This window comes from Selaginella moellendorffii, unplaced genomic scaffold (assembly GCF_000143415.4).
Source record: "Selaginella moellendorffii unplaced genomic scaffold, v1.0 SELMOscaffold_79, whole genome shotgun sequence".
In the NCBI taxonomy this organism is placed as follows: Eukaryota; Viridiplantae; Streptophyta; class Lycopodiopsida; order Selaginellales; family Selaginellaceae; genus Selaginella; species Selaginella moellendorffii.
In genome coordinates this window covers 565,444-592,809 of record NW_003314340.1, presented here as the reverse complement: position 1 = coordinate 592,809, position 27,366 = coordinate 565,444, and the positions used below count along the sequence as shown (strand labels likewise).

General features: G+C 48.1%; 11 protein-coding genes and 1 non-coding gene across 16 annotated transcripts; 7 read left to right on the top strand and 5 right to left on the bottom strand.

Moving 5' to 3' along the window:
* Positions 1-24: 24 nt before the first annotated feature.
* On the top strand, positions 25-4,585 carry LOC9656035 (transportin-1). 2 transcript variants are annotated; one of them, XM_002987183.2, is made up of 27 exons: positions 25-255; positions 458-745; positions 802-969; positions 1,027-1,107; positions 1,172-1,222; positions 1,273-1,358; positions 1,410-1,476; positions 1,529-1,585; positions 1,633-1,662; positions 1,713-1,772; positions 1,833-1,949; positions 2,005-2,118; positions 2,167-2,391; positions 2,438-2,518; positions 2,565-2,636; positions 2,686-2,796; positions 2,854-2,937; positions 2,983-3,090; positions 3,143-3,244; positions 3,290-3,352; positions 3,406-3,468; positions 3,523-3,594; positions 3,654-3,778; positions 3,833-3,884; positions 3,954-4,022; positions 4,075-4,134; positions 4,198-4,578. In XM_002987183.2, the coding sequence occupies exons 1-27, from the start codon at positions 79-81 to the stop codon at positions 4,279-4,281; spliced, it is 2,667 nt and encodes an 888-aa protein (XP_002987229.1). In that variant the 5' UTR covers positions 25-78; the 3' UTR covers positions 4,282-4,578. The 2 variants fall into 2 exon arrangements, with proteins under 2 accessions (XP_002987229.1, XP_024516729.1); XM_024660961.1 differs by having other exon boundaries at positions 79-255; positions 3,403-3,468; positions 4,198-4,585.
* Positions 4,586-4,590: 5 nt separating this feature from the next.
* Positions 4,591-4,662, bottom strand: TRNAQ-UUG. Its single transcript has one exon. It is a non-coding gene; the product is annotated as a tRNA-Gln (tRNA).
* A 53-nt stretch (positions 4,663-4,715) lies between these two features.
* Positions 4,716-6,950, top strand: LOC9656034 (exo-poly-alpha-D-galacturonosidase). Of its 3 annotated transcripts, none has more exons than XR_002990465.1 (4): positions 4,716-5,318; positions 5,611-5,942; positions 5,997-6,543; positions 6,599-6,950. XR_002990465.1 is itself a non-coding variant. In XM_024660977.1 (4 exons), exons 1-4 carry the CDS (start codon positions 4,720-4,722, stop codon positions 6,333-6,335), a joined length of 1,194 nt encoding a protein of 397 aa, XP_024516745.1. In that variant the 5' UTR covers positions 4,716-4,719; the 3' UTR covers positions 6,336-6,433. The 3 variants fall into 3 exon arrangements, 2 of the variants coding, with proteins under 2 accessions (XP_024516745.1, XP_002987228.1); XM_024660977.1 differs by lacking the exon at positions 6,599-6,950 and having other exon boundaries at positions 5,997-6,173; positions 6,250-6,433; XM_002987182.2 differs by having other exon boundaries at positions 5,997-6,950.
* LOC9657124 (caffeoyl-CoA O-methyltransferase 1) lies at positions 6,842-8,431 on the bottom strand. Its single transcript, XM_002987106.2, has 6 exons — positions 8,188-8,431; positions 7,989-8,118; positions 7,810-7,889; positions 7,549-7,693; positions 7,364-7,495; positions 6,842-7,294 (listed from the first exon to the last, which is right to left on the bottom strand). Exons 2-6 carry the CDS (start codon positions 8,112-8,114, stop codon positions 7,001-7,003), a joined length of 777 nt encoding a protein of 258 aa, XP_002987152.1. The 5' UTR covers positions 8,115-8,118; positions 8,188-8,431; the 3' UTR covers positions 6,842-7,000.
* Positions 8,432-8,751: 320 nt separating this feature from the next.
* On the bottom strand, positions 8,752-10,706 carry LOC112341207 (probable glucuronoxylan glucuronosyltransferase F8H). The gene is made up of 9 exons (XM_024660978.1): positions 10,625-10,706; positions 10,343-10,572; positions 10,111-10,257; positions 9,969-10,033; positions 9,845-9,914; positions 9,543-9,770; positions 9,349-9,492; positions 9,146-9,281; positions 8,752-9,089 (listed from the first exon to the last, which is right to left on the bottom strand). Exons 1-9 carry the CDS (start codon positions 10,701-10,703, stop codon positions 8,887-8,889), a joined length of 1,302 nt encoding a protein of 433 aa, XP_024516746.1. The 5' UTR covers positions 10,704-10,706; the 3' UTR covers positions 8,752-8,886.
* Positions 10,707-10,723: 17 nt separating this feature from the next.
* LOC9657123 (anthocyanidin 3-O-glucosyltransferase 7) lies at positions 10,724-12,169 on the bottom strand. Its single transcript, XM_002987105.2, has 2 exons — positions 11,672-12,169; positions 10,724-11,610 (listed from the first exon to the last, which is right to left on the bottom strand). Exons 1-2 carry the CDS (start codon positions 12,114-12,116, stop codon positions 10,724-10,726), a joined length of 1,332 nt encoding a protein of 443 aa, XP_002987151.2. The 5' UTR covers positions 12,117-12,169.
* Positions 12,170-14,939: 2,770 nt separating this feature from the next.
* On the top strand, positions 14,940-17,155 carry LOC9656033. Its single transcript, XM_002987181.2, has 8 exons — positions 14,940-15,211; positions 15,276-15,329; positions 15,388-15,543; positions 15,620-15,725; positions 15,782-15,823; positions 15,878-15,934; positions 15,993-16,698; positions 16,886-17,155. Exons 1-8 carry the CDS (start codon positions 15,069-15,071, stop codon positions 17,032-17,034), a joined length of 1,413 nt encoding a protein of 470 aa, XP_002987227.2. The 5' UTR covers positions 14,940-15,068; the 3' UTR covers positions 17,035-17,155.
* Positions 17,156-17,279: 124 nt separating this feature from the next.
* On the top strand, positions 17,280-18,350 carry LOC112341218 (translation initiation factor IF-2-like). Its single transcript, XM_024661007.1, has one exon. The coding sequence runs from the start codon at positions 17,280-17,282 to the stop codon at positions 18,348-18,350; it is 1,071 nt and encodes a 356-aa protein (XP_024516775.1).
* Positions 18,351-18,507: 157 nt separating this feature from the next.
* On the top strand, positions 18,508-19,890 carry LOC9657122 (peroxidase 5). Its single transcript, XM_002987180.2, has 4 exons — positions 18,508-18,756; positions 18,878-19,072; positions 19,126-19,291; positions 19,348-19,890. Exons 1-4 carry the CDS (start codon positions 18,550-18,552, stop codon positions 19,782-19,784), a joined length of 1,005 nt encoding a protein of 334 aa, XP_002987226.1. The 5' UTR covers positions 18,508-18,549; the 3' UTR covers positions 19,785-19,890.
* LOC9657121 (peroxidase 2) lies at positions 19,809-21,367 on the bottom strand. The gene is made up of 4 exons (XM_002987104.2): positions 20,910-21,367; positions 20,639-20,827; positions 20,402-20,567; positions 19,809-20,314 (listed from the first exon to the last, which is right to left on the bottom strand). Exons 1-4 carry the CDS (start codon positions 21,141-21,143, stop codon positions 19,917-19,919), a joined length of 987 nt encoding a protein of 328 aa, XP_002987150.2. The 5' UTR covers positions 21,144-21,367; the 3' UTR covers positions 19,809-19,916.
* Positions 21,368-22,147: 780 nt separating this feature from the next.
* On the top strand, positions 22,148-23,580 carry LOC9657120 (peroxidase 57). Of its 2 annotated transcripts, none has more exons than XM_024661107.1 (4): positions 22,148-22,467; positions 22,561-22,749; positions 22,813-22,975; positions 23,053-23,580. In XM_024661107.1, exons 1-4 carry the CDS (start codon positions 22,249-22,251, stop codon positions 23,448-23,450), a joined length of 969 nt encoding a protein of 322 aa, XP_024516875.1. In that variant the 5' UTR covers positions 22,148-22,248; the 3' UTR covers positions 23,451-23,580. The 2 variants fall into 2 exon arrangements, with proteins under 2 accessions (XP_024516875.1, XP_002987225.1); XM_002987179.2 differs by having other exon boundaries at positions 22,150-22,473.
* A 150-nt stretch (positions 23,581-23,730) lies between these two features.
* On the top strand, positions 23,731-26,991 carry LOC112341236 (pentatricopeptide repeat-containing protein At4g02750-like). The gene is made up of 2 exons (XM_024661088.1): positions 23,731-26,352; positions 26,398-26,991. The coding sequence occupies exon 1, from the start codon at positions 23,753-23,755 to the stop codon at positions 26,012-26,014; it is 2,262 nt and encodes a 753-aa protein (XP_024516856.1). The 5' UTR covers positions 23,731-23,752; the 3' UTR covers positions 26,015-26,352; positions 26,398-26,991.
* Positions 26,992-27,366: the final 375 nt, after the last annotated feature.

Sequence of the window (27,366 nt, the reverse complement as noted above, 5' to 3'; positions counted from 1 at the left end):
TTCCAGCTCGGTCTAGTGAGAGCTTCGCGCTTGGCGCTCGGGGCAGGGATTTAGGGCTCGCGTCGCGACGGCGCCCCCATGGATCAAAGATCGCCATGGCAGCCGCGGGAGGAGGGCGTCAACGAAATCTGCGCGCTGCTCCAGGAGGGCAAGCGGCCCAACGCCGACCAGGCGCGGATTTTCGAGCAGCTCCAGCGCTGCAGCCAGGTCCCGGATTTCAACAATTATCTCGTCTTCATCCTCTGCCGCAGCGAGGTAAGCGCGCTCCAATCCTCTTTTTTGCATGACTCTTTGCTTCGATTCTGCGCATTGCTAGGCAATGGCTTGGTTTTGCTCTTCTAGCGATCTCTATAGCTCCTCCCGAAATGCCGAGTGAATTCTTTGTGCCCTAAAACTTCTAAGCTCGAGTCTGTGTGCTGTGCTCATCGCCATTTTCTTTCTTTTTTTTTCTTCCCAGGGACAATCAGTGGTAGTCCGACAGAGCGCTGGATTGCTACTGAAAAACAACTTAAAATCGTCCTACAAGCGTCTCCCTGGCGTCTACCAGCAATATATCAAGTCGGAGCTTCTTCCTCGACTTGGATCTCCAAACAGGGAACTACGTGCCACCGTCGGGACCGTCGTGAGTGTGATCATCCAGGAAGGCCAGCTCCAGACGTGGCCCGAGTTGTTCCAAGGGATTCTAGAGTGCCTCGAGAGCAACGACTATAACCATATGGAAGGAGCGCTTGACGCATTGTCTAAGGTACTTCTAAGCTGCCACTGCCAATGTCATTGTTCTCTTTGTCTGTTTTCTCTTAGATTTGTGAGGATGCCGCCGATCAACTAGACCAAGTTGTCCCAGGACTAGCACAGAAACCATCTGATGTGTTTATTCCGCGGCTGCTGAAGTTCTTCTCGTCGTCTCACGTAACGCTAAGAAAGCTTGCGCTGGGCGCGGTGAACCAATTTATTAATTTCATGCCCCAGGTAAGAAGCGAGGTTATGTTTTCTTCTTCTTTCTGATCATACGCTGAGCTGTTTCAGGCACTCTTTGTTAACATGGATAACTACCTTCAAGGTCTTTTTACGCTTTCCAACGATCCTGCGCCTGAAGTGAGGAAATTGGTTAGTAGTTCCGTTTGCTTGTGATATTGAAACAGTGAGTGATAATTTCAGTTTTACATGCAAGGTGTGTGCGGCGCTCGTTCGGTTGTTGGAGATGGATGCAGAAATTCTCCGGGTAAGAATTGTTGACTCTGTTAAGTTGTGTATGCTAATATTTGTTGGCAGCCTCACATGAAAAGTGTAATTGAATATATGTTACAAGCAAACAATGATCCAGATCCAGAAGTAGCGCTAGGGTCATGTGAGTTCTGGTACGCTGCTGCATGGCTTTCGTGAGATACCTGAGGTGCTGTTTTTCGTAGGACGGCATTTTGTGAAGCACAGCTACCTTTGGAACTTTTAAGAGACGCCCTACCTCGACTAATTGGAGTATGCTGGATTTTCATTAGAAATTTGTGGTTTTGCTGATAGTTTTTTCCAGGTTCTTCTAACAAACATGATATACGCAGATGATGATGAAGCTCTGCTCGACTCTCAGGTATTTTGCACTTCCATTTATTTTATCTAACTTGCTCTTTCTTTCAGGACGATGAAAGCGTACCCGACTCGGAGCAGGTAGTGGATTTGAGGTTGGAATATATAATGTTTATTTTTTTGGATTGCAGAACTTAAAGCCTAGATTTCATCAATCACGAGTTCATGGAAATGAAACTGATGATGATGAGGTAGCTCTGATGAAGCATTCTGTTCTTTAAATTTATTTAATTGCGATCACTTTTTTGTAGGACACGGATGAAATTATAAGTTCGTGGAATTTGCGTAAGTGCAGTGCGGCTGGACTGGACACTCTATCGACATTATTTGGCGACGATATTTTACCTCTCCTCATGCCCCTAGTAGAGGTAAATGCATAAGTTCTAGAGCATGAATGCATTGCTTGTTTCTTTTGCATGTCAGGCAAGACTATCGAATTCGTCGGATGATAAATGGAAAGATCGCGAGGCAGCAGTTTTGGCTCTAGGAGCTGTTGCTCAAGGCTGTATAAATGGTCTCCTTCCACACCTTCCTCAGGTAACTTACCTTGTCTGGCTTCTATTAATTCTTACATTTTTATATTAGATGATTGCATTCCTTACACCACTTCTGGAAGACAAGCATCCTTTGGTCAGAGGGATCACCTGTTGGACACTGTCTCGTTATAGCAAATGGATAGTCCAGGCAGCAAGTGAAACAAATGGTCTCCAACAGTTCGATAGTGTTTTAACGGGACTACTTCGACAAGTCATTGGCACCAACAAACAAGTACAAGAAGCAGCCTGCTCCGCGTTTGCTACGCTTGAAGAAGTAAGCTTCTTTGTTACTGATCGAACTTAACTTCCACGCACTTCAGGAAGCGGCAGAAGAAGTTATTCTTCAACATCATCTTGAAGTCATTCTACAACATCTTATGTTTGCTTTTAGTAAATACCAGGTATACTATCTTATGTCTCCAATCACTAATGATACAAATTTTACAGCGCCGTAACCTACGAATTTTGTACGATGCCATCGGAACGCTAGCAGATGCAGTGGGTGGAGACCTTAATGAGGTTTGCTTCCCAGTTTTTCTAACACTTACAAAATCTACAACCTTTTCAGCCCAAGTATCTCAATATACTGATGCCACCATTGATAGCAAAATGGCAACAGCTCGCCGACAATGACAAAGATCTATTTCCACTTCTAGAATGTTTTACGTCCATCGCACAGGTATGTTTTTTTCTTTGGTTATCGTCGTTATTGGCCTAAATTTTCACATTGACGTAGGCATTAGGCTCTGGATTTGCGCAGTACGCAGAACCGATTTTTGCCAGATGTATTCGAGTTATTCGCACGCAGGAAGTTGCGAAGGTGAGCTTTTACGGTTTTGATTTTGTTTAACATGCGTTTTTGCAGGCGGATCCTGGAAGGGCCGGTGTGCAATATGACAAGGAATTCATTGTGTGCTCACTCGATCTACTTTCTGGTTTAGCTGAAGGTCTGGGAAGCAACATGGAGAGCTTGGTATGTTTATGTAATAAATTTGCATACATTCTGATGTCTGTTGTGGTCATAGGTTGTGAGAAGTGATCTCAGAGATCTCTTGTTTTATTGCTGCGGCGACGAAGCACCAGAAGTTCGTCAAAGTGCACTTGCGCTTTTGGGAGATCTTGCAAAGGTGTGCTAAAGAGTAATCGATTCTGATACTAATGATTTTTGGCAGGCTTGTGCTGGTCACCTCCAACCGAGGATGGGTGATTTCCTCAGTCTTGCAGCAAGGCAACTGGTATTCAATCTTTCGGCTGCATATGAGAAATACTTTGACTTGTTTTAAAGCAGGACGTTGAACATGTTTCTGTGTCTAACAATGCGTGCTGGGCGATAGGCGAAATTGCAATCAAGGTAACGACTATATATCATCATGAATTAGATTTCACGTCAAATGTTCTTTTGCAGGTTGGAAAAGAGATTGCTCCTATTGTGATGGGTGTCATCAGTTGCCTGGTGCCCATACTTTCGAGTGTTGAGGTACCTCCACTTCATTCTCTTTGTGGGCTTGGGTTCTAGCTGGAAGCTTGTGTTACCAGAACGTCAACAAATCGATGCTGGAGAACAGTGCGATTACCCTTGGAAGACTGGGTTGGGTTTGTCCCGAGCTCGTTGCTCCACACATTGATCACTTTATGAAGATTTGGTGCCAATCGTTAGCCATGTATGCTTTGAGTTGCAATGCGATCTTCACGCGCTCATGATGTTTGTGACACAGGGTCCGCGACGATATTGAAAAAGAGGACGCTTTCCGAGGACTTTGTGCAATGGTAACATTTTTTTTCCTTTTTGGCTTTCTAATGAGTTCTCATATGATGTTTTGTTGTCTTTATTTCCAGGTAAGGCTGAATCCCGGGGGTGCTGCAAAATACTTTGGGTCTATATGCGAAGCCATCGGTAGCTGGCATGTAAGTCTCGTGTTTCAGTGCAGCATGCTCTAGTGCTAACTTCAATGAACAGGAAATTCGAAGTGCCGAGCTACGCTCCGAGATAACACAAGTTCTACACGGATTCAAGCAGGTTTGATTGGAGAAAACTCTTGTAACTGTGGCGATGATGCCTGACACACAAACTCGAACGCAGATGCTTGGTGGATCCTGGGAGCAGTACTTCAGTTACCTCGATCCTGGCACCCAAGAAAAGCTTAAAAGAAGGTACGGCTTGTGACAAATCACGGCAAATCACAGGTTTCCACATTGATCTTTATTCTGCGGGGTCTGGAGTGAAAAAAGGCCTGGTTTTTGTGCTTCCACCTCCCACTCGTTTACGTTTTTTTAGCAGCTTTACGCAAAGAAAAAAAAGAGAGAGACAGCGAGAGAGATGTTTGAATAAGGAGAGACTACCAAAGCAAGCCTTTTTTTTTTTTTTTGAGTGGAGAAAGGGAGAGGAGAGAAGAGAAGAGCGGAGTTTTGTTTTGTAAAAAAGAAGCAAAGATTTATATAAGACACTAAAATTTTGGAGGGATGTCTTAGTTAGAGGTCCCACCGAGATTCGAACTCGGGCTCTTGGATTCAAAGTCCAATGTCGTAACCACTAGACTATGGGACCATTAGTCATGGTATGTCCATACTAGGTTTCTAGGGTTTATCCACTCTGTTTTAGGGTATGGGGATTTCTCGTATTGTGCTCCTCTTCGCGGCGATCTTTCTCTCGTCTCAATCTCAATGCGCGATCTCTAGTAGCAGCGCCAGGAACTTCCCTCTTCTTTTCGATCATCGCCATAGGTGGGTGTGCAATGTGCTGGATTTCGGCGCCGTGGCGGATGGAAAGACGATCGATACGTCGGCGATCCAGTCGGCGATCGACTACTGCGCCTGGAAGGCGCGCGCGTCGAGCCTGCATTTTCCTCCAGGGAAATATCTCACCGGAGCTTTGTTCCTCGCCTCCAATATGGCTGTGGTCATCGATCCCGGAGCGATTATCCTTGGCAGCTCCCGGCAGGAGGATTATCCGCGCGAGAGGTCGCGCTGGTATGTTCTAGCGGCCGAGAATGCCGTGAATGTGAGCGTCACAGGCGGGGGAATCATCGATGGCCGGGGGCTCGAGTTTGTTTCCAGGTTTTGGTCGCGCAAGAACGTTATGGTCAGCTGGAACACGACGGGTGCGTGCATTGGCGATGAATGCCGGCCTCGCTTGCTAGGATTCGTGAATTGCGAGAACGTTCGCGTGTGGAACATCCATCTAAGGCAGCCAGCGTACTGGAGGTATGCTCTACTTTGATACACTTTCATGCTTTCTTCCATGGTTTAATTCTTTCTAGAGTATATAGACTGGTAATTTTTTTCTTCCATGGTTTGATTCCTTGTAGAGAACTGGTATTTTCTAGTTTGATCAGCTTTCATGCTTTCTTCCATGGTTGATTCTTTCTAGTGTTTGATAACACTGGTATTTTCTAGTTTGATAAGCTTTCATGCTGTCGTCCATAGTTTGATTCTTTTTAGTTTTTGATAAAACTGGCTTTTACTAAATTCTTTGATTGTCTCGTGATTGTCTCAGCCTCCATGTTGCCAACTCGAGCGGGATTTACATCCATAATATCACCATGTATGGAGATTTTAACACGCCCAACAACGATGGCATCGACATAGATGGTTCCAACAACACGTACATCACAAACTGCCGCTTGGACACCGCCGACGATGGAATTGTTGTCAAGAGCATCGCGGGACCAGTATCTAATGTAAGCGTGACGAACTCCTGGATCAGAAGCAAATCTTGCGCGGTGAAGATCGGCAGCGAAACTGACCATGATCTTGATGGTCTTTACTTCGACAGCATCACTATCGTGGAGTCTCACAGAGGACTTGGAGTACAGTTACGTGACAAAGGTACGGCTTTTAAAAAACGTTATCCTCATCCTCACCTTTTAGCTCTCATTGCAGGGAATATTTTCAATGTAACATTCTCCAATATTGTACTAAGCACTCGCTTGTACGACCCTTTATGGTGGGGAAGAGCAGAACCAATCTATGTCACAGCTTGTCCTCGGAACCTCTCAACGAGTGTGGGCACGATCGACAGCGTCAGGTTTATCAACATTTCCTCTTCAGCAGAAAATGGTATTTTCTTGGCCGGCTCGGACGGAGGAGTGCTGAATAGATTGGAGCTTTCTAATGTTTCTGTGAGGCTGGGCAGGATCACGGACTACCCGGGCGGCCTCCACGATTATAGACCAGGTTGTCAAGGCCTCGTACATCATCGAACTGCCGGCGTTTTCATGAAGCACGTACATGAAGTTACTGTGAAGGACGTGAACTTGCACTGGGAAAGAAGTGGGGTGGAAGATTGGGATCTGCCTGTGGATTTCGAGCCAAGGACTATCGGACGCCTCTGGATGAGTAACTTCACATCCAGCGCATAGCCAGCAGACGTCAGCTGGCATCACATTCTTCTGCCGGCCGAGCTGTTTGTGAAATAGCTTTGTTACAAGTAAGCTGCCTTTCTGTTCGGTCTCTTTCCTTACGTGACTTCTTGTTTTTCTCAGCATACGTATGCTATATATCGTGCGCACGAAAGTCACTCTGAAAGACAATTTCTTTAATTGTAACTCGTGAGCGGGGGTCGTTGGAACAACCCCGTCGAGGGAACGATCATATCCTCAACTTCGGAAAGCGTAGAGTGGACGAGAAGCAAGCACTAGCAGACGGTGGGGTCCAAGTTTCTCAGGAATATCAGAGAAAAGCTATTACCCCACCCAGAATTCGACCTTTCAACCAAGGTACATAGATTCCCTGAACACTTTGATTGATTACTAAAAAAGAATCAGTCTTTATCGATTCCAGAGCACTCTTCCGCGTTGTCTGGATTTTTCCTCGAGACCCCGGTAATTTTCCTTACTACGACTATACAGTTTCATCATTCTCTTAAATCTCAGTTCTGGCTATACCTAGTTGACGCGCCGACACAGTGTGATCCCGTCGCTTATCGGGACCTGGGTGATTTCGATACGCGAGTCGGCAGCGAGAGCCTTGTTCACCTCGATGACGAAGTCCTTGTAGTATTTGACGTACTTGGGCATAGGCTCGTCCTCTTCGGCAACCACTGAGCCGTTCCACAGGGTGTTATCGTAGCCGATCACGCCTCCGACTTTAACCAAAGAGATCAACCTCTTGTGGTAGTTCAAGTAATTGTCCTTGTCAGCATCCACAAAGATGAAGTCGAACGCGCCATGATTCGCCTCCTGCGAGGAAAGTGTCAGCATTGTCGTTGGTTCAAGGTAAGATAAAGAAAAGTTGTATTGAAAGCTTACGTCTTTGAGCATCTCGTCCAGAGCTGCGAGGGCGGGTCCTTCCCTGAAATCGATCTTGTGAGCCACGCCGGCTTCCACCATGTACGGGTAGCCGAGCTCAAAATTCTTCCTGTTGATGTCCATGGCTAGCACCTGTGCATCCGCGTCAGCACAGGTATGGCTGGTTATACTTTCTAAGATTTTACCGTTCCATCTTCCGGCAGAGCCAGAGCCGTGCTGAGAAGAGAGTAACCAGTGTAGACTCCAATCTCCATTGTCTTCTTGGCGTTCATCATCTTGAGCAAGAACATGAGGAACTGGCCCTCGTCCGGCGAAGTGGTCATCAAATTCCTGCAAAATGGGGGAAGCTCCGGACGTGAGAAGGGCGAAGACTTTGAATATCGAAGAACAGATATCTCGAATCTCGATCTATCTAGAGGTACGGATGAGCTTCATGTGGTATTTACCATGGATGGTGGGCTGTCATCTCTCGCAGTCCTTTCAAAGGAGCCGGCTCCCGGGGATAGACGCTGGTGTCAAGGATGTACTGCACGGAGATACCAAAAAAGAAGTAAGAATGCTGCTGGCTTGCTCGTTTTTCGCTCGCTCGATCGATCGCTAACCATCTAAAACTTTGGCCAGGTACCTGATACAACTTGTCGCTCTTGAGGACGCTCTTGTGCCCGACTTGCGAGTGCTTGCCGGCCTTGTTGGCATTGTCGCTCGAAACTTCCACACTGCTCACGACAGCGGCAACATCGACTCCTCCCATCCTTCTGGAATTCGAACAGCAGAGAGCTTTAGCGATTGGGGAATCGATCAGTGCAATCTGGCTTTCTTCCCACCTTGAGCGAGCGGCTTCTCGACTCGAAGAGAAGAGATGGACTGGAGAAGACTCGCGAAAATGGGGGTGAATGGGAGAAACAACGAAAGACCGCTGCTGGAGGAAACTAGCAAAAGAAGCCGCCTTTAATAGTGGCAGTGAAGGAGCACACAAACGCTGACGAGGACAACACAGACATTCACAAGTCGGAGTGAGAAGGTATGGCGAAACGTGGCAATCAAAGCTAAAAAACCGAAAACGAAAAAACAAATGAAGAAAAGTAAACATGAAAAAAACAAAAAACAATTACTAGAAATGCAAAAGAAAAAAGAAAAATGACAATTTAGCAATCCAACCAAGCGAGAGAAAATAATTAAAAAGTTGGCTCTACCAAACACACGCTCACCGATCGGTCAGGCTACCCGAAACGAAACCGGTCAAACATATTCAGCGCCGGGTCAACGCTCCAAACAAAGAGAAAGTCAAAGTTTACCGGACCACGTTTATTGACGTTTGGAAGCTAGTTCCCAGACCATATAGGGACCCGATCAATTCAAACACGCTGTGATCAACAAACAAACAGTGGTACACCATGAAAGATTGAGAAAACTTAAAAAACCTTTTAATCTGATGCGAATGAGCTGACCGGAAGGGTAGCTGGATTCTTAGTTGGGTCAAGTTTTCTAATCTTTTTTCAGTTCTTACTCTATTTTTCTGTATGTTACTTGATCGCATTGAGATCCTCGTCCACTAGAGTTTGGTTGTGAAGCCAAAACGTGTCTTGCGATTGATGAAAACGCCTGGACTTGCGTTGGAGTTCCCACAAGATTCCCGTCATTGCCGAGCAAGCGTGCGACTCTCCAACGTAGAGCCACAGGCACCGGACGCTCCGGCCGCGAGAGATCATCGCCTCGATCTCATAGTCTGAAAAAGAACTTTCTTTTGTATAGCGAGAGATCACCTGGAAACTTTCTATCTACCTGGAATGGAGCGAAGATAGTCCAGGAGCTGCTCGTCGGTTCGGCTGCTCGGCCACTTGATCGAGAATTTCCTGTAGTCCAGGACGTTCTGGAAAGGGAGCTCGATTCTGTCGGAGAGAATCACTGGAACGCACTCCTGGTTTTTGAATAGAAAGAATCCCAGAAGATCAGGTCGCTTTAGAAGATACTAAACCGAAACGCACCACAAAAAAGGACTCGAAGAAGCGCAGCGTCCATGACGACTCTCCACGCGGTGACAAGCAAAACTTGGCATTGCGAAGGTGGCGGAAGTATTCCTTTCGCTCGAGCTTGGATGAGGCTGAGAATGTTAAGTCCGGCGCCTCTAGCTGAAAGAGAAGGAGTGGAATGAGAAACCATCTTATGGAGAGAGGCCTACCTCGTCGGGGTACAATTTCGCGAGCTTCAAAAGCTTGAGGCGTCCAGTTTTGTTCTGTGCACGTCCAAAGTAGTTAGCGAGGTAGTTCCTCTTGGCCAGAGGTAGCGGCTTGATAAACTGCTGTATGGCCGAGCCTTGGAGAAGTATGTCGTTGTCGATGTTGCCTGGGATAATCACGTCTTTCCAAGTGTTGAAAGCACTCGTTTCGCGCTTATCCGTTCTATCACCCTGTCTTTGAAGAAGTTGTTGTAAGTAAGCTCTCCTAGACCAGAAAAGGAAAAGGAGATCGGCACGTCACGTACTTCTGGAGTGAGAAAGATAGATCGATTCAGGTAGACTGGCCAGTGCTTGAAAATGTGAGCTCCAATTCCACTGTCAAACAAGAAAGAAATCCAAAACTCCCGTCAAAAAGAAACTCTTAGTCACCTGGGAAATACAAAGACGTGATCCCGACCACCGGAGCGGCGAAAGTATGGCATTTGAGTAACAATCTGGAACAAAAAATTGTCTTGTCAAGTCAAGTTCTCTCTCGAAATCCGGAGAAGAAAAAGAGAAGTATAGTACCTGCCTGTATGAACTTGAAATCAATCTCTTTGTCACTCAAACCACCCTTCATTCGCACGCACTTCACATACGTAGGAACAAAGAAAAAATCCGCGTCGTCTTTGTCGAGAGTCCTATACCTCGACTCCAGCAAAAGCTTGTGGATTTTCACCTGGAAAGAGTAAAAGCAAGCTTTTATTCTAGAACAAGAGAGGAAAAAAAATGGATGTAGTGTTCTTCCTTTTTTCTTTCCATACCTGTGTTCCATATTGACCTTTGAGACAATCTTCCGGAGAAATCTTGTTGTCACGGCCGGAAAGGAGTTCTTTCAGCCCTGGAACTTCCGATTCCTGGTAGACATAGATGCGTAGAGCCAGATGCGATCCATAGCCGAGCTCCGGCCACTCAAATTCGCCTACATTCTTCCTTCTTGCCTCACTGCTCGTCTCGCAGCGATCGCGAGCCTCGAACAAGAACAATCTCGTGCCTGCGAGCTCCAGAAGCTAAGATCTGGCCAATGAATGGAGGATCCTTCTTACACAAGACGCTGGCAACGACGACGCCCAGGTAGCGCACCGCCGAGGGCGAAGAACAAGCGGCACGCGACGAGCTCCCCATGCCCTAAAATTTTAAAAGTTCTAGGGTTTTTCATTCTCACGCTCTGCCTTTAGGGCTAGCGCGAAGGAATGGAGATTTCTCGCGGAGCTGCCGCCATCACAGATGCTCTCTCGCAGCGATCTCGCTCGCGCTCTCATGCCGCTGCCGATCTCGTCGCTCATCACCGCTCTAATTGCGCCGGCGATCTCTCCGCCGCTCACATTCACCCCGATCTTCCACTCCTCGGTCAGTACCATTGCGTTCCAGTTTTGCTCCGCCGCTAGCGGCCAGCACAGCGTCGGCACGCCCGCCGCCAGCGCCTCGAGCGTGGAATTCCATCCACAGTGCGTGAGGAACGCTCCCACGGAAGAATGCGGCAGTATGAGCTGCTGTGGCGCCCATTCCACGAGCAATCCTCGCCATCCTCCAGCGATCCTCGCCGCGAGCTCCTCGAAGAATCCTCCAGGTGCGTTGGTAGCAAAGTTTCTTCGCATCGCCCATAGAACTGGCTGACTGGTTTCTTCCACAGCGTCGGCGATCTTCGCGACCTCTTCCACCGCGAGGCCAAAGACGCTGCCAAACGCTATGTAGAGCACCGAGTGTGGAGCTTGTTTCTCCAGCCACTCCATGCACGCTGCGGCCTCGCGTTTGTAGCGATGGTTGACGATGGGCTTCTGTCGTATGAGAGGCCCGACTGGAAGGTACGAACGTAGAGTTTGCTGCCGTGCTCTCACCACTTCTATTTCCAGCTCCTCGATCGTGTTGACTAGAACGCAAACCGCCTGTGGAAGCCGCGCTATAGCCGCTGCTTGCATACGCGCGTCGATCGAGTCGTTTTGGTAGCAAACCGGGAGTTGGGTCGGGCGGAGTGGTGGAAGTCCGGGAATGAAAGTGATGAGCTTCTCATCGTCCTTGCAATCGCCATCTTCTGGAAAAAAAAAACGTAAGTTTCCTTATAGCGATGGTGTTCTTCGCTAACTTTTGCTCACCTTGGGCAGGAAGAACGTATCTTTCAACGATGAGTCGAGGGAGATAAGTAGCAATGACTTCGTTGGCCGCGTTGGAAGGCCACAAGGCGACTCGAGGAATGCCGAGAGAGTCGGCCAGATCTTGGGACCATCCCATGAATGCGCTCGAGATAAGCACCTGTGCCGGGGGTTCTAGAGCTTCCAGCGCTGGCTTGACGAAGTGGAGCATCTCCGGGGACATGAACATGTTGTTGTTGGGGATTTCTTCCTTCGGCATCGAGAAGAACACGAGGTGAAAGCTCTCGCCCTCTTGCTGCTCCTCGCTGGTGGGGATGTAGGGACAGTTTTCCGGAACCAGGAAGCTTACACTGAATCCGCAGTGGACAATTCGCCGGCATAGCTCGAGCATCGGGTTGACATGTCCGGCACCTCGGGATGGCAACACAGCAGCGTGAACTCGCGGCATTTGAAGAGTACCAGATCTGCTCAAAACTTGGCCACAGAAACAAGAGGTACGACTTTTTGTTACATGTTTACAGAAACAGTGATCTTGTTTTGGATGTTATAGGTGTGTTGTGGATGCTACAGCCAGGAGATACACTCCTTGGTGTGAGGAAGATGTTATCGTCCCAGCCACGCAGGAAACAGGGGTTGGGTGTTGTGACCGGTTGAACTTCGTGGATCGAAAGCCGAGAGGTAAGTCAGCCCGGACAAGCTTTGTAAACCTTGACAAGTTGTGTTTCGATTGAATTGCAGGGAATGGAAGCTACTTCCTTCGTGATGTGCACGTATCATTCATGCACATACCCTGAATTTGAGCTGCTCGCTCCTGCTCTCTCGATGTTCTTGACAGATTTATCAGGCAAGACGTTTCTCTTTGTTGCGCGGCACTCAACTCTTGAGGTTTTGTGTCCAGAGGAGGAGAGTAAGCTTTCATGCTCGAGCTAAGTTTTCTCAAACATTAGGAAAAGTTTCTCAAGCAAAGGTGCTGAGTTTCTTGATCAGGTGTTTGGAAAACTCCACAAACAAAATCACGTCTTTGTATAACACGCCATGGAAGCTATAGAAGGATAAGTTTCACCATTTAAGTGAATGAGCTTTCTCGGTCAACTAAAGTCAAAGTAGAAGTTATTACACAACTGCAACAAGGTGGTGGCGAGACTTTCCATCCTCGTGATGGATCAAACCAGCAGCGCAAAAGAATTGCAAAGGAATTTCTTATGAATCTAGTCATTGAGCACCAACAAGTGAGAATTAAAAATCTATGAGCCCCAGTTTCCTAGATCTTCGTGATAGTCCACTTGCCGTTGTCCCTGCAAGAGTCTCCCTCTCTCTTTCACAATCTGCATCGATCACCAGCTCTGCGCATCATGTCTCCTTGACTCGATTTGCTTGCGTTGATCCATCCTCAAGGAAGAGAAACCCTCAAGACAAAGAATACGTATATGAGAGAGAGAGAGAGACGATCCTTCCTCAAATAAAATAACAAAACCAAAAGCTTGCAAGGCTTGGAGACTGCATCCCATACAATAATGCAAAGGCCCCCAAAGCGTTTCCATGGGCCCGTCCTCTTTGCAGGAGGGCTTCAAGGACACCATTTGGAGGCGTGCATCTTCTTCGGCATGGTCTGTTTTAATGAAAGCTGTTCTTGGTACATGGAAACTCAAACACAAGCATGCCATGCCCATCTTATTTTAATTATTTAGACTTGTTTTTTTTTTTTTTTCCCCTCATTCATTCCTCAAGACAAAGTCGGAACTTGGAAGCTTTTAAATTCTTCTGTTCGTTATTTTTTATTTTTGTATTTTTCTTTCCGCAAATGACAAATTCTTATTACACTGATTAAGCTGTCTCCCTACCAACATTTTGAGCACTGGAGAAAGGGAAAGAGAAATTTATTTCTTTTTAGCATTTTCTTAAACATGCCACGTTTTGGTTGTCCCCTGCTGCGTGTCCGTGTCTGAGAGTGTGTAGCCGTGTCTGCTGAAAAACTTGGCCCCAAGTGAAAACTTGAAAATGCGAATGCCACCTGCCAAACAAAATGCTCGGATTTTTCGACAAAAAGCATCTAAAAACCATTCCCTCACAACAGCGCTTACGAAATGGGATGACGAAACCTCAACCCCCAAGTCATGCCAAAGAACAAGCTTTTTCTTTTTAAAAAATATAAACTTTAGTGGAATTATCACTTGGGAAATGAAATAGCAAATAGCAATATGAAGATGGTTTGACCACCTTTTCTTTTCCTGGGCAGGCTAGCTAGCCTTACTCCAAGCCAAGTGGTCCTTTTGTTCTTTCCTTTAACTTCTTCCTATCTGAGCAGATGTTAGCTTAAGACTGTACAAAGCACCACAGAAGGAAAGGGAAGGTCCTCATTGACAGTTATGGTGGTGGTGCCAGCCACCTTTTTTTTCTTGTACTCATCTTATCATTATCAGCACATAATTGTCCATGGTATGGTGGCTAAAGTTGTAATTATAAGCTGTATTTCTGGTATTTTATACTAAGCCAAGCTGAGATGCTTTTTAGGAGAGTGAGTTGCAAAAGTCACCAATGACCATTCAAACCCCTTCATGGAAAATGATTTCTGAGGCCAGAACAGCAGTAGCAGCGGCAGCAGCAAGCAGGACTGTGTTGGCAGGAAACAATTGCAGCTGATCGAGCAACACATAAAAGCACATTTCCTTCTCAAATTTCTCAAGAAGCTTACAGAGACTAAGAAGAAGTTCCAAAGAGGGGTCCAGTCCACATCCCCCAGCCATAGCCAGCTGCATTCTATTGTGCACTTATTCTTTTCTTTCTTTTTCCACCCTGATGAACTTCTGCAACCATATTTAAAAGGCATGGAAAACAAGGAATTTCAAAGCAAGAAGAAGGAACAGCAAGAAAAGAACAATGTGATGGTGATGTGTGATGGGGAGCTTTATATGAAGGTGCTGGGTGGTAGGGGGGAGTCCATTGTCAAGCTGATTCTACCCCAATTTCCCAGTTAGATACCCATTTTTCTTCACTCTTTTTGCTGATCAATTGCTACTCCCTCAAGCTTCTTCCATTGTCCCATTTCTCTACTGGATGAAAACTAGCCAGCAATGAGTGGGTGATTGTGTGTGAAAACTTTGTCACTTTGCTCTTCCAGCATATTCTTTCTTCTTCAGAAGCAGTGAAAGGAAAAACTTGCAGTGTTTTTTTATCATGATCATATACATATATAAGAGTATATGTATACGGGCTACCTGCATTTCTTAGAGAGTAGCCACAGGAATTCTTCTTGTATATAATTTCTCTTCTTTCTTATACTTGTTCCATGTACTGGAGATTGAGAGGTTCATTCAGTTCTTGCTTGAGTCTGAGATTGTCAACAATGAGCAAGAATTGAAAGGAGGAGAATTTGTGGGCATTTGGAGAGCTTCTGATTATAATGGATAGACAACAGCAGCAACAACATGGATTGCCTGTAGTGAACCACTTGTTGCAGCACACACTAAGGAGCATCTGCACGGAATCTCAGTGGGTCTATGCTGTTTTGTGGAGGATTCTTCCCAGGAACTACCCTCCACCCAAGTGAGCACACAGAATTTACCATATGAATGTTCTAACATGATATATGTATGATTGATACATATAGGTGGGACAATGAGTCTGGATTCTTGGATAGGTCAAAAGGCAACAAGAGAAATTGGTGAGGGCATTCTATGTTTGTTTGATCCAAGTCTGGGTCCTCATTCTTTGGTTTTTAGGATTTTGACTTGGGAGGATGGATTTTGCGATTTTGCTGCTTGTGTCAAGAGTTTCAAGCAGTCTTCTTCAGGAGACAGTGAAGCTGCCTCGGCCGAGCCACTGCAGCCCGAGCTCTTCTTCAAAATGTCTCACGAAGTTTACAGCTACGGAGAAGGGTACGTTCTTTCCAAGGAAAAAAAAAAATCAAATCACTTGCGGTTTTTTTTTTTCTTTTTTCGTTTTTCCAAACAGGTTGATGGGCAAAGTTGCCTCAGACAGCAGCCACAAGTGGATTTTTAGAGACCCGGCCGACCAAGATTCAAGCTTGGTGTCGCCATGGCATGGATCGCTAGACCCAGTAAGAAAAACGCTCGCGATAATCCTTACAAAAGTTTGGCTGTTTTTTCGTTTCAGCATCCAAGAACATGGGAAGCTCAATTCAAAGCTGGAATTCAGGTGATTTTTCCTTTCATTTCGCGGCATTTTTCATATGTTTTGGGCTCTTTCCAGACCATAGCCATTGTTGCAGTCCAAGAAGGCCTCTTGCAGCTTGGATCGTTAGACAAGGTAAATTTTCAATCTTCTTTCACAAACGATGAAGCTTTCGATCGATCGAGCTATGCAGGTTCTCGAAGATCTCAACTTGGTCATCCTCCTCCAGCGGAAATTCACTTACCTCCAAACCATTCCAGGAGTTTTCGCTCCTCATCCAAACACGCTAAATCACTCGATCCGTCCAAGAGTCCCGCTCCAATCCAGCGCCCTGAGATCAAGCAGCAGCAGCTATGGCGTCCTGGACGACTCCTTCATCGGCCTCACCGAGCAGCAGCGATTCAATCTCATGAGCCTCGGGGCTCGAACACCACCAGGATCTTACAACATTCAAGACCACCGATCGCTCGCGATGGATCCAAACAACACCACTCTCAAGCAACAGCAACAGCAAGATCACACCACGATCGTTCCATCGGTGGGTCTCAAACGAACGAGCTCCTCCTGCTCGGACACCAACGAAGATCAAGCCGCCATGATCGCCGGTAGCAGCAGCAGCAGCGGCCGCAAGATACCAGAGCGACCACCGCTCTCCAAATCGCTCAACACTGGCCACTCTTCCCCGGGAGTCGTCCCACACTTACACCCATCCATGTCCAGCCTCCACGCTCTCCTCTCCAAGCTCCCCTCTGTCTCGGATAACGCTCTAGTGCCGCCACCACAGCTGTCGCGAAGCTTGAGCGCCCCAGCTCCATATCAAATCCACTCGGACGATCTTCCAAAGGGCTACAACGTTCCCTCCTCCACGACCATCTCGAGCACCAAGAACACGATGCCAGGTACTTGAGCTGCGTTGCTAGACTATATATTCCATAGCCATCTTCCTCCCCCGATCTCGAATCGTTCGATTGTATAGGCAATCGATCGAGAAGAGAGATCGCGAGATCGAGAAGCTCGTCTCGTCTCGATCGATCGATACGGTGGTGGTCTCTAGATTGTTAATGGCGTTTGTTTTGTGTGTCATAGATGCTACTACCAAAGGAGGAGGCAGCCCATTAAGCGTGGCAAAGGACAGGCTCAGCGTCTACCTGGAAGCCTTCGAGAATGTCCCAGATTTTGGGATCCAGTGTGACATGGATCCATACCACTCCTTCTTAAGCGAGATTATTAACTGAAGATCAAATCAGATTAAACCAATATCTAACGGCTGGGATCTCCATGCGACTTGCTAAGCGCTGGTCTGTATCCAACGGCTGGGACGCACCATGTAAATTTAGGGGGTATATTCTTAGCGTAGCTATTTTTAGCAAGGTGCATGGCCTTGAAAAGCTCGGTGCCGCCACGAGTCGCAATCAGATATAGCGGCGACGTGGTTTATACACTAGGGTTGCACGACACCCCGTGAACGAAAGAAATGGCTATGGCGACGACACTGCGCTTGTTTGGGAAGAATATCGTTGTCCGTCCATCACCGCCACCGCCGCTATCACCACCGCCAACGACGATTTCTCCAGCTCCACCGCCGCTACCGACATCGCCACCGCGGCCACCGCCAACGACGATTTCTCCACCGCCGCCGCCGCCAAAAGCCGATGCGATCGAGCGAAAAGATACGGCGGAAAGAAAGCACTGGCACCGGTTCGGCGACACGGCGGAAGTCGATCGAAAGCCGCGGTCACGCGATCGAGAGGATGATCGACAGCGATCGGATCGAGAAAATCACCACCACCACCGCAAAGGCAGCGAGCGAAATAATCTCCAGCAGCAACGCGACGATCGAGATGGCGATTCTCGCCACCGGCAAGAATCGCTCCATCCCCGCCAAGATCGTCGGCCAGAGCGCCCGCATTATCCGCAAGAGAGGAAGGAAGGAGAAAAGGGCGGCAAGATCGACGAGGAGCTCTGGCATTACACCAGCTCCACCGGGAAGACGCAGGGCCCCTACAGCATCCACTTGCTCAAGAAGTGGCGATCGATGGACATCCTCACCGGCGCCATCCGCGTGTGGAGGCGCGGCGCGGCGCCCGCCACCGATTCCATCGACCTCGCCGCGCTCATCGATTACTACGACGAGGCTGGCAACGCTGGGATCCAGACCTGGATGTACGAGGACGCCAAGGGCGCGTTGCAAGGGCCGCGGTCGCTAGACGAGCTGCGCAGCCGGATTGCCAGGCTCCCCGAGGAGCTCAAGATCTGGAAGATCGGCCAGAGCCAGGAGCGCGTGCTGTTTAGAGATCTGGCGAAGATCGGTGACGATCGCGGCTCGAAATCTCCCCAGAGGCGACGATCGAGGGAGGAGGAGGAGGGGGAAGAAGCGGCCAGGAAGAGGGCAAGAAGGGAGAGGGAGGATAATCGCCATCACCATCACCACCATCGGGATCGCGATCGCGAGCGCGAGTGGAGGCCTCCGGGCGTGGCGTGCCGATTCTACGATAAAGGCTATTGCCGCAATGGGGCGAAATGCGCGTTCCTCCATCTAAGCCTAAGGTAACATAAACCCTAAACTAGGAGAAACCCTAAGCCTTCGATAATATTCCAAGGGCCATTTGTTTGATGGGCTTGACATAGTCAACTGCGAATAGTTGGACTAAGACTAGATGAAGCACGAGATTTCTCCACCGCGATGGATTTAAAAGGACTCGTGCTCCACACACGTAACACTCAAAAGAGTTGATTAATTGTTTCCGACGATGAAGTTCCTAGTGCTAATCTTTGCCGTGTTCGCGTGTTCTTCGGTGTTGTTGAGCTCCTCCGACGCTCTGGAGATCGGCTACTACAACAAGGTCTGCCCGCTCGCGGAAGCGATCGTCTCGGCCACCGTCTTTAAGCACTTCTTGCAAAACCGGACCGTCCCAGCGGCGCTCATCCGGCTGCATTTCCACGATTGTTTTGTGAGGGTAAAGTTCTTCTTGGCTCGGATCTTTGGATCATCAATGTTTATTTCTTTGGATCGTCACTCAATTGTTTGGCACCGACAACGTTCTAGCTAAATGACGTTATATGACTGTTCTTTGACAGGGGTGTGATGGATCGTTGTTGCTGGACGTTACACCCGGTGGCCAAGTTGTGGAGAAGGAAGCCCTCCCCAACAAAGGCTCCGTCCGAGGATTCGAGATCATCGACGAAGCCAAGGACGCCATCACCGCCGTGTGTGGAAACGTTGTGTCGTGCGCAGATGTCCTCGCCCTCTCGGCTCGGGACTCTTTCTTCCTGGTAAGTTTTGCAAGAACTCCTCGGTTAAAACTTTAAATTCTACTGTGGAGCAGACTAGTGGGCTCTATTATCAATTACCCACGGGGAGATTCGATGGAAGAACGTCGCTGGCGTCGGAGGCTATCCCAAACCTCCCGGCATTTACCCTCACTGCGGCGGAGCTCAAGGCTAACTTTGCTAGAAAGAAACTCAACACAAACGATCTCATCGTCCTCTCAGGTGAACTTAGTATGATCCGGGAGCCTTTCACTGAAAGATGTGGGCAATCTTCGCAGGAGGACACACTCTCGGACGAGCAACCTGTGCGGCATTCACCCACAGGCTCTACAATTTCCAGAACACGAGCCGCCCGGATCCAACTCTCAGCCAGGACTACTTGAGGATCTTGCGTGGGATTTGTCCCCAGTCCGGGAATCCCAGCCCGCGGGTCCAGCTCGACAAAGGCACCGAGTTTATCTTTGACAATAGCTACTACGCGGAAATTGTCAAAAACAATGGGCTGCTCCAGACGGATCAAGAGCTCCTGTTTGATCAGGAGACCAGCGCGACTATCCGTAGCTTTGCCAAGGATAATCTCAGCTTCTTGAAGCAATTCTCTCAGTCCATGATCAACATGGGGGCGATCGAGGTTAAAACTGCAAAGGATGGAGAGATCCGGAGGAAGTGTAATGTTCCAAACAGTGGGCGCATATCGAGCCATGCAACTGAGTAAAAAAATAAGTAAGAAGAATAAAGAGAAGAAAACAAGTCAAACTTTTTAAGTATTGGCATTTGTACCTTTATTTGACATTATTTACAACCTTTTTTAAAAAAAGAAATCAAGTAGATTCCAAAATCAAATCAATCAATTGACAAACTCACACCGACTGCGGATCTGTCCCTGCTTTTCAACGAGCACCTCAATCCGCCCCATCTTAGTCATGGATCGTGCAAACTGGGGCCTGAAGATCGAAGGCTTGGTAGATTGCTCCACCAGGAATCTCGACCTTCGAGTCTCTAGGAGTGCAGCATCGGACTGGAGCAACCCCTTGTTTTGCATGATAAACTTGTAGTAGTTCGTATCAAATCCTGTGAGAGTGTCATCCAGGGGAACCTTGGTGACAAGATCTCCATGCTTGCACTTGGTTCTAAGGTGGGCTGCATAGGCAGGATCTAGAGATGGATCTGCATCACCTTTCCCAGTGAAATTGTAGAGCCGGGCATCAAAAGCAGCACAGTGAGAAAAGCCAATAGTGTGTCCACCTGCAAGTCAAACGAGGAATTAAGAAGTGTAGGTGTGTATAGATGCTAATGTAAACGAAAAGTTGGTGAAGGTGAGATTTATCTTACCTGAGAGTGCCACAAGGTCAATTACATTCAACCCTTTTGCAGCAAAGATGGACTTGAGAGTTGTGAAATTGGCAAAGAAGGGTGGAAGATTTAGGAGAACGTCTGAAGCATTGGAGATAATACCATCTCTCCGGCCAGTTGGAACGTCCCAAGAAGGTCCATAGATCTGTGTGATTGGATCAAAAAAGTTTATTAGAAAACTATGAGAGATAGATAAGAAATAAAAAGCTTCTGTACCGTTTCTACTGAATCTCTAGCCGCGAGGGAGAGAATATCAGCACAAGATACTGTTTTGGGGCACGCTGCTTCAAGTGCAGCCTTTGCAGCATTGATCACTTCGAAACCTCTGAGTGACAAGTTTGGGAGTGCGTCTCTCTCGGCAATGCTTGTCTTGGTAGAGTTTAGTAGAATAGAGGCATCGCATCCCTGCATAAATCATCAAAAGAGTTGAGTTATAACCATGGGAAGAGAATCTAAATCACTAAGTTGTTAATCTTTGTTAACTCACCATTACGAAACAATCATGGAAGTGCATTCTCAAGAGTGATGCAGCCAGCGTTGGATCCCTTTTAACATATTGCCTCACAATCTTCTTGACAATCGCCTCCGCATTGACACATTTTCTTGTGCATTTGTAGTATCCCATCTTGAGAGGATGATATGATTGATAAGCAGTTGAAATCCAAACCAGTGCAAGCAGCAGTATTGCAATGAATCCAAGCCTTGGGAAGTTTGCCTCCATGATTCACACAAGAACTTCCCAAAAGCTGTGAATGAAGAACACCCTGAGAGACCAAGAAACCTCACCTAAAAGAAAGTGGTGGGATGACCACTTTGGGATCTAGGAAAGTGGACAGAGACTTTAAAGGGATGAAACGATGTCCTTACAAAACTTCCTAGTGACGAGCGTTCCACGCTCCCAACTTGGGAGCGATGTGCTATGTGCTCGCCAGGCTGACACACAAGAACGCCACCAACACCAACAACAACAATTTATCAAAGAAAATGGAGTATTGGCCTTCTAATCTCTCAAAGTCAAAGCCTCTTTTCCCGGAGCCACATCACACTACTCAAAACCAGTTGACTTGGTTTAGTAGTTCATGATATGGATACATATAAGTTGTTAATATGTTGTTAATAAAGTTTGTTTTCTATTTATTCATTGATGACCAAGTGATGAAACATTAGAGTAATAGTTGAGAAATGAGCTAAGCTGTGAGCGATTGCAGACGTGCTCACACGTCTTCTTTGGATGCAACCCTTCACCAGATAGATGGAAGTATTATATGAGTTTTTCTTGCGTGAAACTTGTCTTAGCTTCAAATGCGATTTGGAGATTGGATTGAGCCAAGCAATGGCAAACCATTTGATTTTTAAAATGGTCAATGTGATCATAAATGCTGTTTTGGTTCAAGAAATCACGAGGCGACTTGGTCAGCAGAGACACTATGCAGTTCTTAGATTTCTTGGGAGTTTTTTAAGTTTCGAGAAGAAACTTAGTCAGTACTAGGAGAATTTTAGCGTTTGAAAAAACTTAGGCTTGAGTATACACCAAGTTATAATTTGAAAGCGCGTGAGATTTGAAACAATCAGAGCCGTTGGATGGGAGCTAGAATATGCTAAGAATTTCTACTAGCGGATAAGAATATACCCCCTTATAAGCTTTCAAAAGCACCTGACAAAATAGGACGGGTTGGCGCGCAAAAATGACATCGATGGCTACTACATTAAATCACCTTGTGTCTTACCTTGGATCCATTAGTATATAAAGTGTGGAACTTGGGAAGAACACCATATAGTCAGTGTACGAAAGAAGGAAAAGAACAGAGATATAGAAAGCCATAGCTATGGGAAGTAGAGGAAACTCTGTTCTTGCTGTGGTTTTTCTTCTTTTGTTTGCCGGGAATGTGGAGGTCATTGGCCAGAGCAGTGGATTGCGAGTGGGATTCTACTCGAGATCGTGCCGCAATGTAGAACCCATTGTTAGAGGTGTGGTGCAGAGGTTTCTCGGTAGGGATAGGACGGTCACGGCGGCACTGCTGCGGCTCTTCTTCCACGATTGCTTCGTCCGAGTAAGTTTCCTGGCGATGGATAGTATCTCAATCGATCGAGAGAGAGGAGATGATAGTTTGGTATGATACTTCATTTCCTCTTGGCAGGGATGCGATGCTTCTTTGTTGCTCAACTCCACGAGAACCAACCGTTCCGAGAAGGAGCACGGAGCAAACGGGAGCGTCCGGGGGTATGATCTTATCGACGCCGCCAAGGCCGAGGTGGAGAGGCAATGCCGGGGGGTTGTCTCGTGTGCCGATATCGTGGCATTGGCGACGAGAGATTCGATCGCCCTGGTGAGTCTAGAGGCGTTCCTTGGATTGATTGAACACCATGGTGGTTTTGTTTCGATCGAGCAGGCTGGAGGTCCAGACTACCCCGTTCCAACCGGGCGGAGGGACGGGAGAATCTCCATCGTGAACGACGCAGACGTCTTGCCGGATCCAAACAGCAATGCCAACGGTGCCATCCAAGCCTTCGCAAACAAGGGCCTCACTCCGCAAGACCTTGTTCTCCTCCTGGGTATGTACGGAAAGAACTTTGGGACTCCTCCGTGAACCCCGGAAAAATGATCATTTTCTTGTTGTCAATGAATGTAGGCGCTCACACTGTCGGAATTACGCACTGCGGCTTCTTTCGCCACCGCCTCTTCAACTTCCGCGGCACCGGGCGAGCGGACCCGAGCATGGATCCGGCGCTGGTGAGGCAGCTCCAGCGCGCTTGCACCTCAGACTCGGTGGAAGTTTTCCTCGACCAAGGAACTCCATTCCGGGTGGACAAGGTCTTCTTTGATCAGCTCGTCTCCAACCGGGCGATCCTCATCATCGACCAGCAGCTCCGGGTGGAGCAAAGAACCGACGACATCGTCCGCGCGCTTGCAAACGGCACGCTCAACTTCAACGCCGCGTTCGCGCAGTCCATGACCAATATGGGCAACTTGGATGTGCTCACGGGCACGCGCGGCGAGATTCGAAGAGTCTGCAGCGCTGTGAACTAAAGAACCCAAGATTGTTTCCTCGATGATCGAGGCAGGAAAAATTCCATCTTTGTGTTGCATTCATTGTCAAAGGCAAGTTGATCCTTGTACGTAAAGTTCTTATATATAAAAACGAGAACTTTGCAACAAATGGGCCTTGTTCTTGACCGATTTTGTCCAGATTCTCGTGGCTTGTGTGCCAGAACACATGTTCGGGAGATCGACCGTTTCTTTGGTCCCCACTATTCTATTTGGAAGAAAACGCGTGCATTGGATCGATCTAAAGGCTTCTCTTTTTAAAATGAAGAGATGGGCGACGACGTATGTGCGTCCAAGTCCAAGAGCTCGCCCAGCTCCTTCGCAGCTGTGGCGCTGCCAAGGATCTGGCCAATGCCCAACACGCCCATGCTCGATTGCTCGACAGCCCACTGCGCGGCAGCACCTATCTCGGGAATCTGGCGGTGGAAATGTATGGGAAGTGTGGATCACTGGACGACGCGGTCAAGGCCTTTCGATCGATCCACGCGCCCAATGCCTTTTCGTGGAACATACTGATGAGCGCGTTTGTGACCAACGGTAGAGTTGACGAGGCCAGGCGGGTGTTTGAGAAAAACCCAGTGAAGAATCTTGTCAGCTGGAATGTTGCTATTGCAGCAATTGCCGCGGGTGGAGATCTGGAGGAGGCGCGGCGATTGTTTGATGCGATGCCTTTCTACAGTCTCGTGTCATGGACGACGATGATCACTGCGTATGCGGATTGCGGAATGGTTGACGAAACGAAAACGTTGTTTCTTGCGCTGGAGCACAGAGACGTCATCTGCTGGAACGTAATGCTTTTGTGCTATGCCCAGAACTGGCATCTGGAGGAAGCCATTGCGCTCTTTAATGAGATGCCAGAGCGAGATGTTTCGTCGTATACAACGATGATATCAGTTTTGGCATCAAGAAATGATTTAGAAAATGCGAAGGATCTGTTTGATTCTATGCCATTACGAACTGTAGCCGCTTGGAACTCTATGATTGCGGCAAATGCCGAGAATTGGCAAATGGAAAAGGTGGCCATTGTTTTCTTTGAGATGCCCGAGTGGGACTGCTTCTCGTGGAACAGCCTCCTGGGTGCGATTGCAGACTTTGGGAGGATTGACGATGCAATCGTGATGTTTCAAAGAATCCCTTTCAGAGACACAGTTTCATGGAACTTGATGATCGCGGCAATGGGTTCTCACGGCCATATCCGCGAGGCACAAGCTCTCTTCGCCATGATGCCGCAGAGAAACGCTGTCTCCTGGAGCACGATGATTGGAGCTTATGCACAGCAGGGACTGGCCGTGGACGCAAAGATCGTGTTTGATTCCATGGAGTCTCACAACACAGTCGCGTGGAACTCACTCCTTGCTGCCTACCTTGCGAGCGATCGAGTGGGCGATGCTAGAAAAGTGTTTGATTCCATGCCTGATCGAGACGCAGTGTCATGGACGTCGATGATCTCCGCCCATGCCATGCAGGGCCAGATGCGCGAGGCGAGAGCACTCTTCGATTCCATGCCACGGTGGGATGTGGCGGCGTGGAATGCGATCATCTCTGGCTACGCAAGGAGCGGCGATCTCGATGAGGTGCAGCTCCTCTTTGGTCGGATGACCCATCACAACGCTGTGACGATCAATGCCATGGTCGCAGCACTCGCGTTTGGTGGTAGGATCGAGCAGGCCAAGCTCCTCTTTGATCGATTCGCATCGCCCAACTCCGCAATCTCCATGCTCGAGGCCTACGCGCAGTCCGGGAGGATCGAAGAAGCCAGGGTGCTGTTTGATCGCTTGAGTCCGGAGAATCGGGACTCTAGCGCGATCAGAGCGATCATCGATGCGTATGCCCGGATCGTGGATGTTGCAGAGGCGTGGCGGATCTTCTCCCAAATCGCCCATCCCGATGCCACGAGCTACAACGCTATGATCGCAGCATTGGCCTCGAATGGGCATTTGCGCGAGGCAAAGATCCTCCTCTCCAGGGCGAGAGAGAGCAACGCAGTGTCCTGGAACACCCTCCTCACGAGCTACATCCAATTCGGCCATCTTGGCACCGCGATCGCGATCTTCCGTGCCATGCCGGATCCAAATCTAGTCTCGTGGACAGCAGCGATCACTGGCCTCGCCCACAATCCCGGATCGCATCGATCGGCGCTGGATCTCTTCTGCGAGCTCCAGCAGGAGGGCTGGAACCCCAGCGAGATCTGCTACACGGCCGTGCTAGCGGCTTGCAGCTACCAAGGCTCGATCGAGGAGATCCAGTGCTGCTTTCGATCCATGCGCGAGGACTACGATCTGACAGCATCGCCGGAGCACTACTGCGCGGTGGTGGATTGCTTGGGCCGAGCGGGGCATCTGGATCGCGCGCTGGATCTTGTGGAGTGCTTGCCTTTCGCGCCCAAGTTTGTGGGTGCCTGGACGAGCTTGCTGGGCGCATGTAGCCTCCATGGTCGTGATCCAGAGCTCGCGGCGATAGCGGCAGAGAGGATTCGAGCGCTCAAGCGCGATAGCACGGCATCATACATTCTTCTTTCAAACACATATCATCAATCATTTGGTTGAAAAGGTGGTAGGGTTCGGGAATTCGGCGATGGAGAGCAAGAAGCGCAACGCGGAGGAGGATGAGCATCCGGCATCCAAGAGGAGGCAAGTAATGATTCTGATAGCGCATGCATGCAGGAGCCTGGTGATGCGATTTTTGAAGAAGATGCTGCGCGTTTATCTTCGCTGTGCCTGGAATACACGGAAGAAGAAGAAAATTTCTTTGTTTTGTGCTGGCTACTGAGCTGTGCATCACTATAGCGTATGTGCGATGCCTTTGATGCTAGAATTGTGTCCGCCTCTGACGCTGTAATCGATCGCGGCAACCGATGTGGGAGTCGTACAACTGGGTGTTGACGGTAATGTCTTTCGTTTATGTTGTGCTGCACTGACGTTCATTCAAGGCCATTGTAGGTGCGAAGAAGTTTTGCCCTTGAATGCTCACATGGAGCTTAAAGACTTAGGTACCTGTTGTCTACTTTTCTCCTCAAGGAAAAATCACTTTCTGCTTCGCAGTGGAGTATCCAAAGCGGTACGAGCTGAACATATGGTTCGGCGAATACAAGACGTCGTTTATTCGCACTGCAATGTAATCAGGAAGTCTGCTGGCTGCTGACTGGTGTTGACTAGCGCAGGCTTTGTTGACCAAGCTGCAGCAGCTTCTTCACTGCCAGGGACGACGAATATGATCCGTCTCGCGCAAGGTCTCGTTGAAGGTCCTTACAACAAGTGCCATGGCTCGCCTCTTCACCGTGTGCACATGCACGAGTGGTTGCTTTTTCTGCAAAAGATTTTTCAGGATGGCGTTCAAGTTGAGGACCATGAGATGGTCATTCCGACTCTGAATGTGACTGTGACTTCACATTCGATACTTGTTCTGACAAGTTTGTTCTGAGCAGCTGATCCTGGACGTGCTTGAGGGCATACACAGATCCCTGTTTTCTGTGACATACTGTTTTCTGTCAGCCTTCTTCAGCTGTATAGAGCTCTGTTTCAAATGGCCTTGAGTAAGAGCGGGTTTGTTCCTTGCTCTTTTTTCTTGTTCTCTTCTCTTTTCTTATTTCGTGTGTGCAGCAGTTGTTCCTGCAGATCCTGCCATGAAATTCTAGTCTAACTGCTGCGGCAGGACTTTTATATCTGCTGATAGGATGTCCCTCGATCTGGAATGCACGTACGGTAATGCTTTAGATCTGTTCTTTCTAGGAGTGGGTGTTGTTTATGTTTATGCCATTACAGGTAGGTTTTATATGATGATCCTCTTGAAGATGGCCAGAAGTGAGTGCAGAGTTTTAAAGCTGGGTGCTTAGCATTGTGTTATTCTTTGCAGAAGAGCCACAATACTTTCTGGACGAGCATGAGAAAACGTGTGCCAT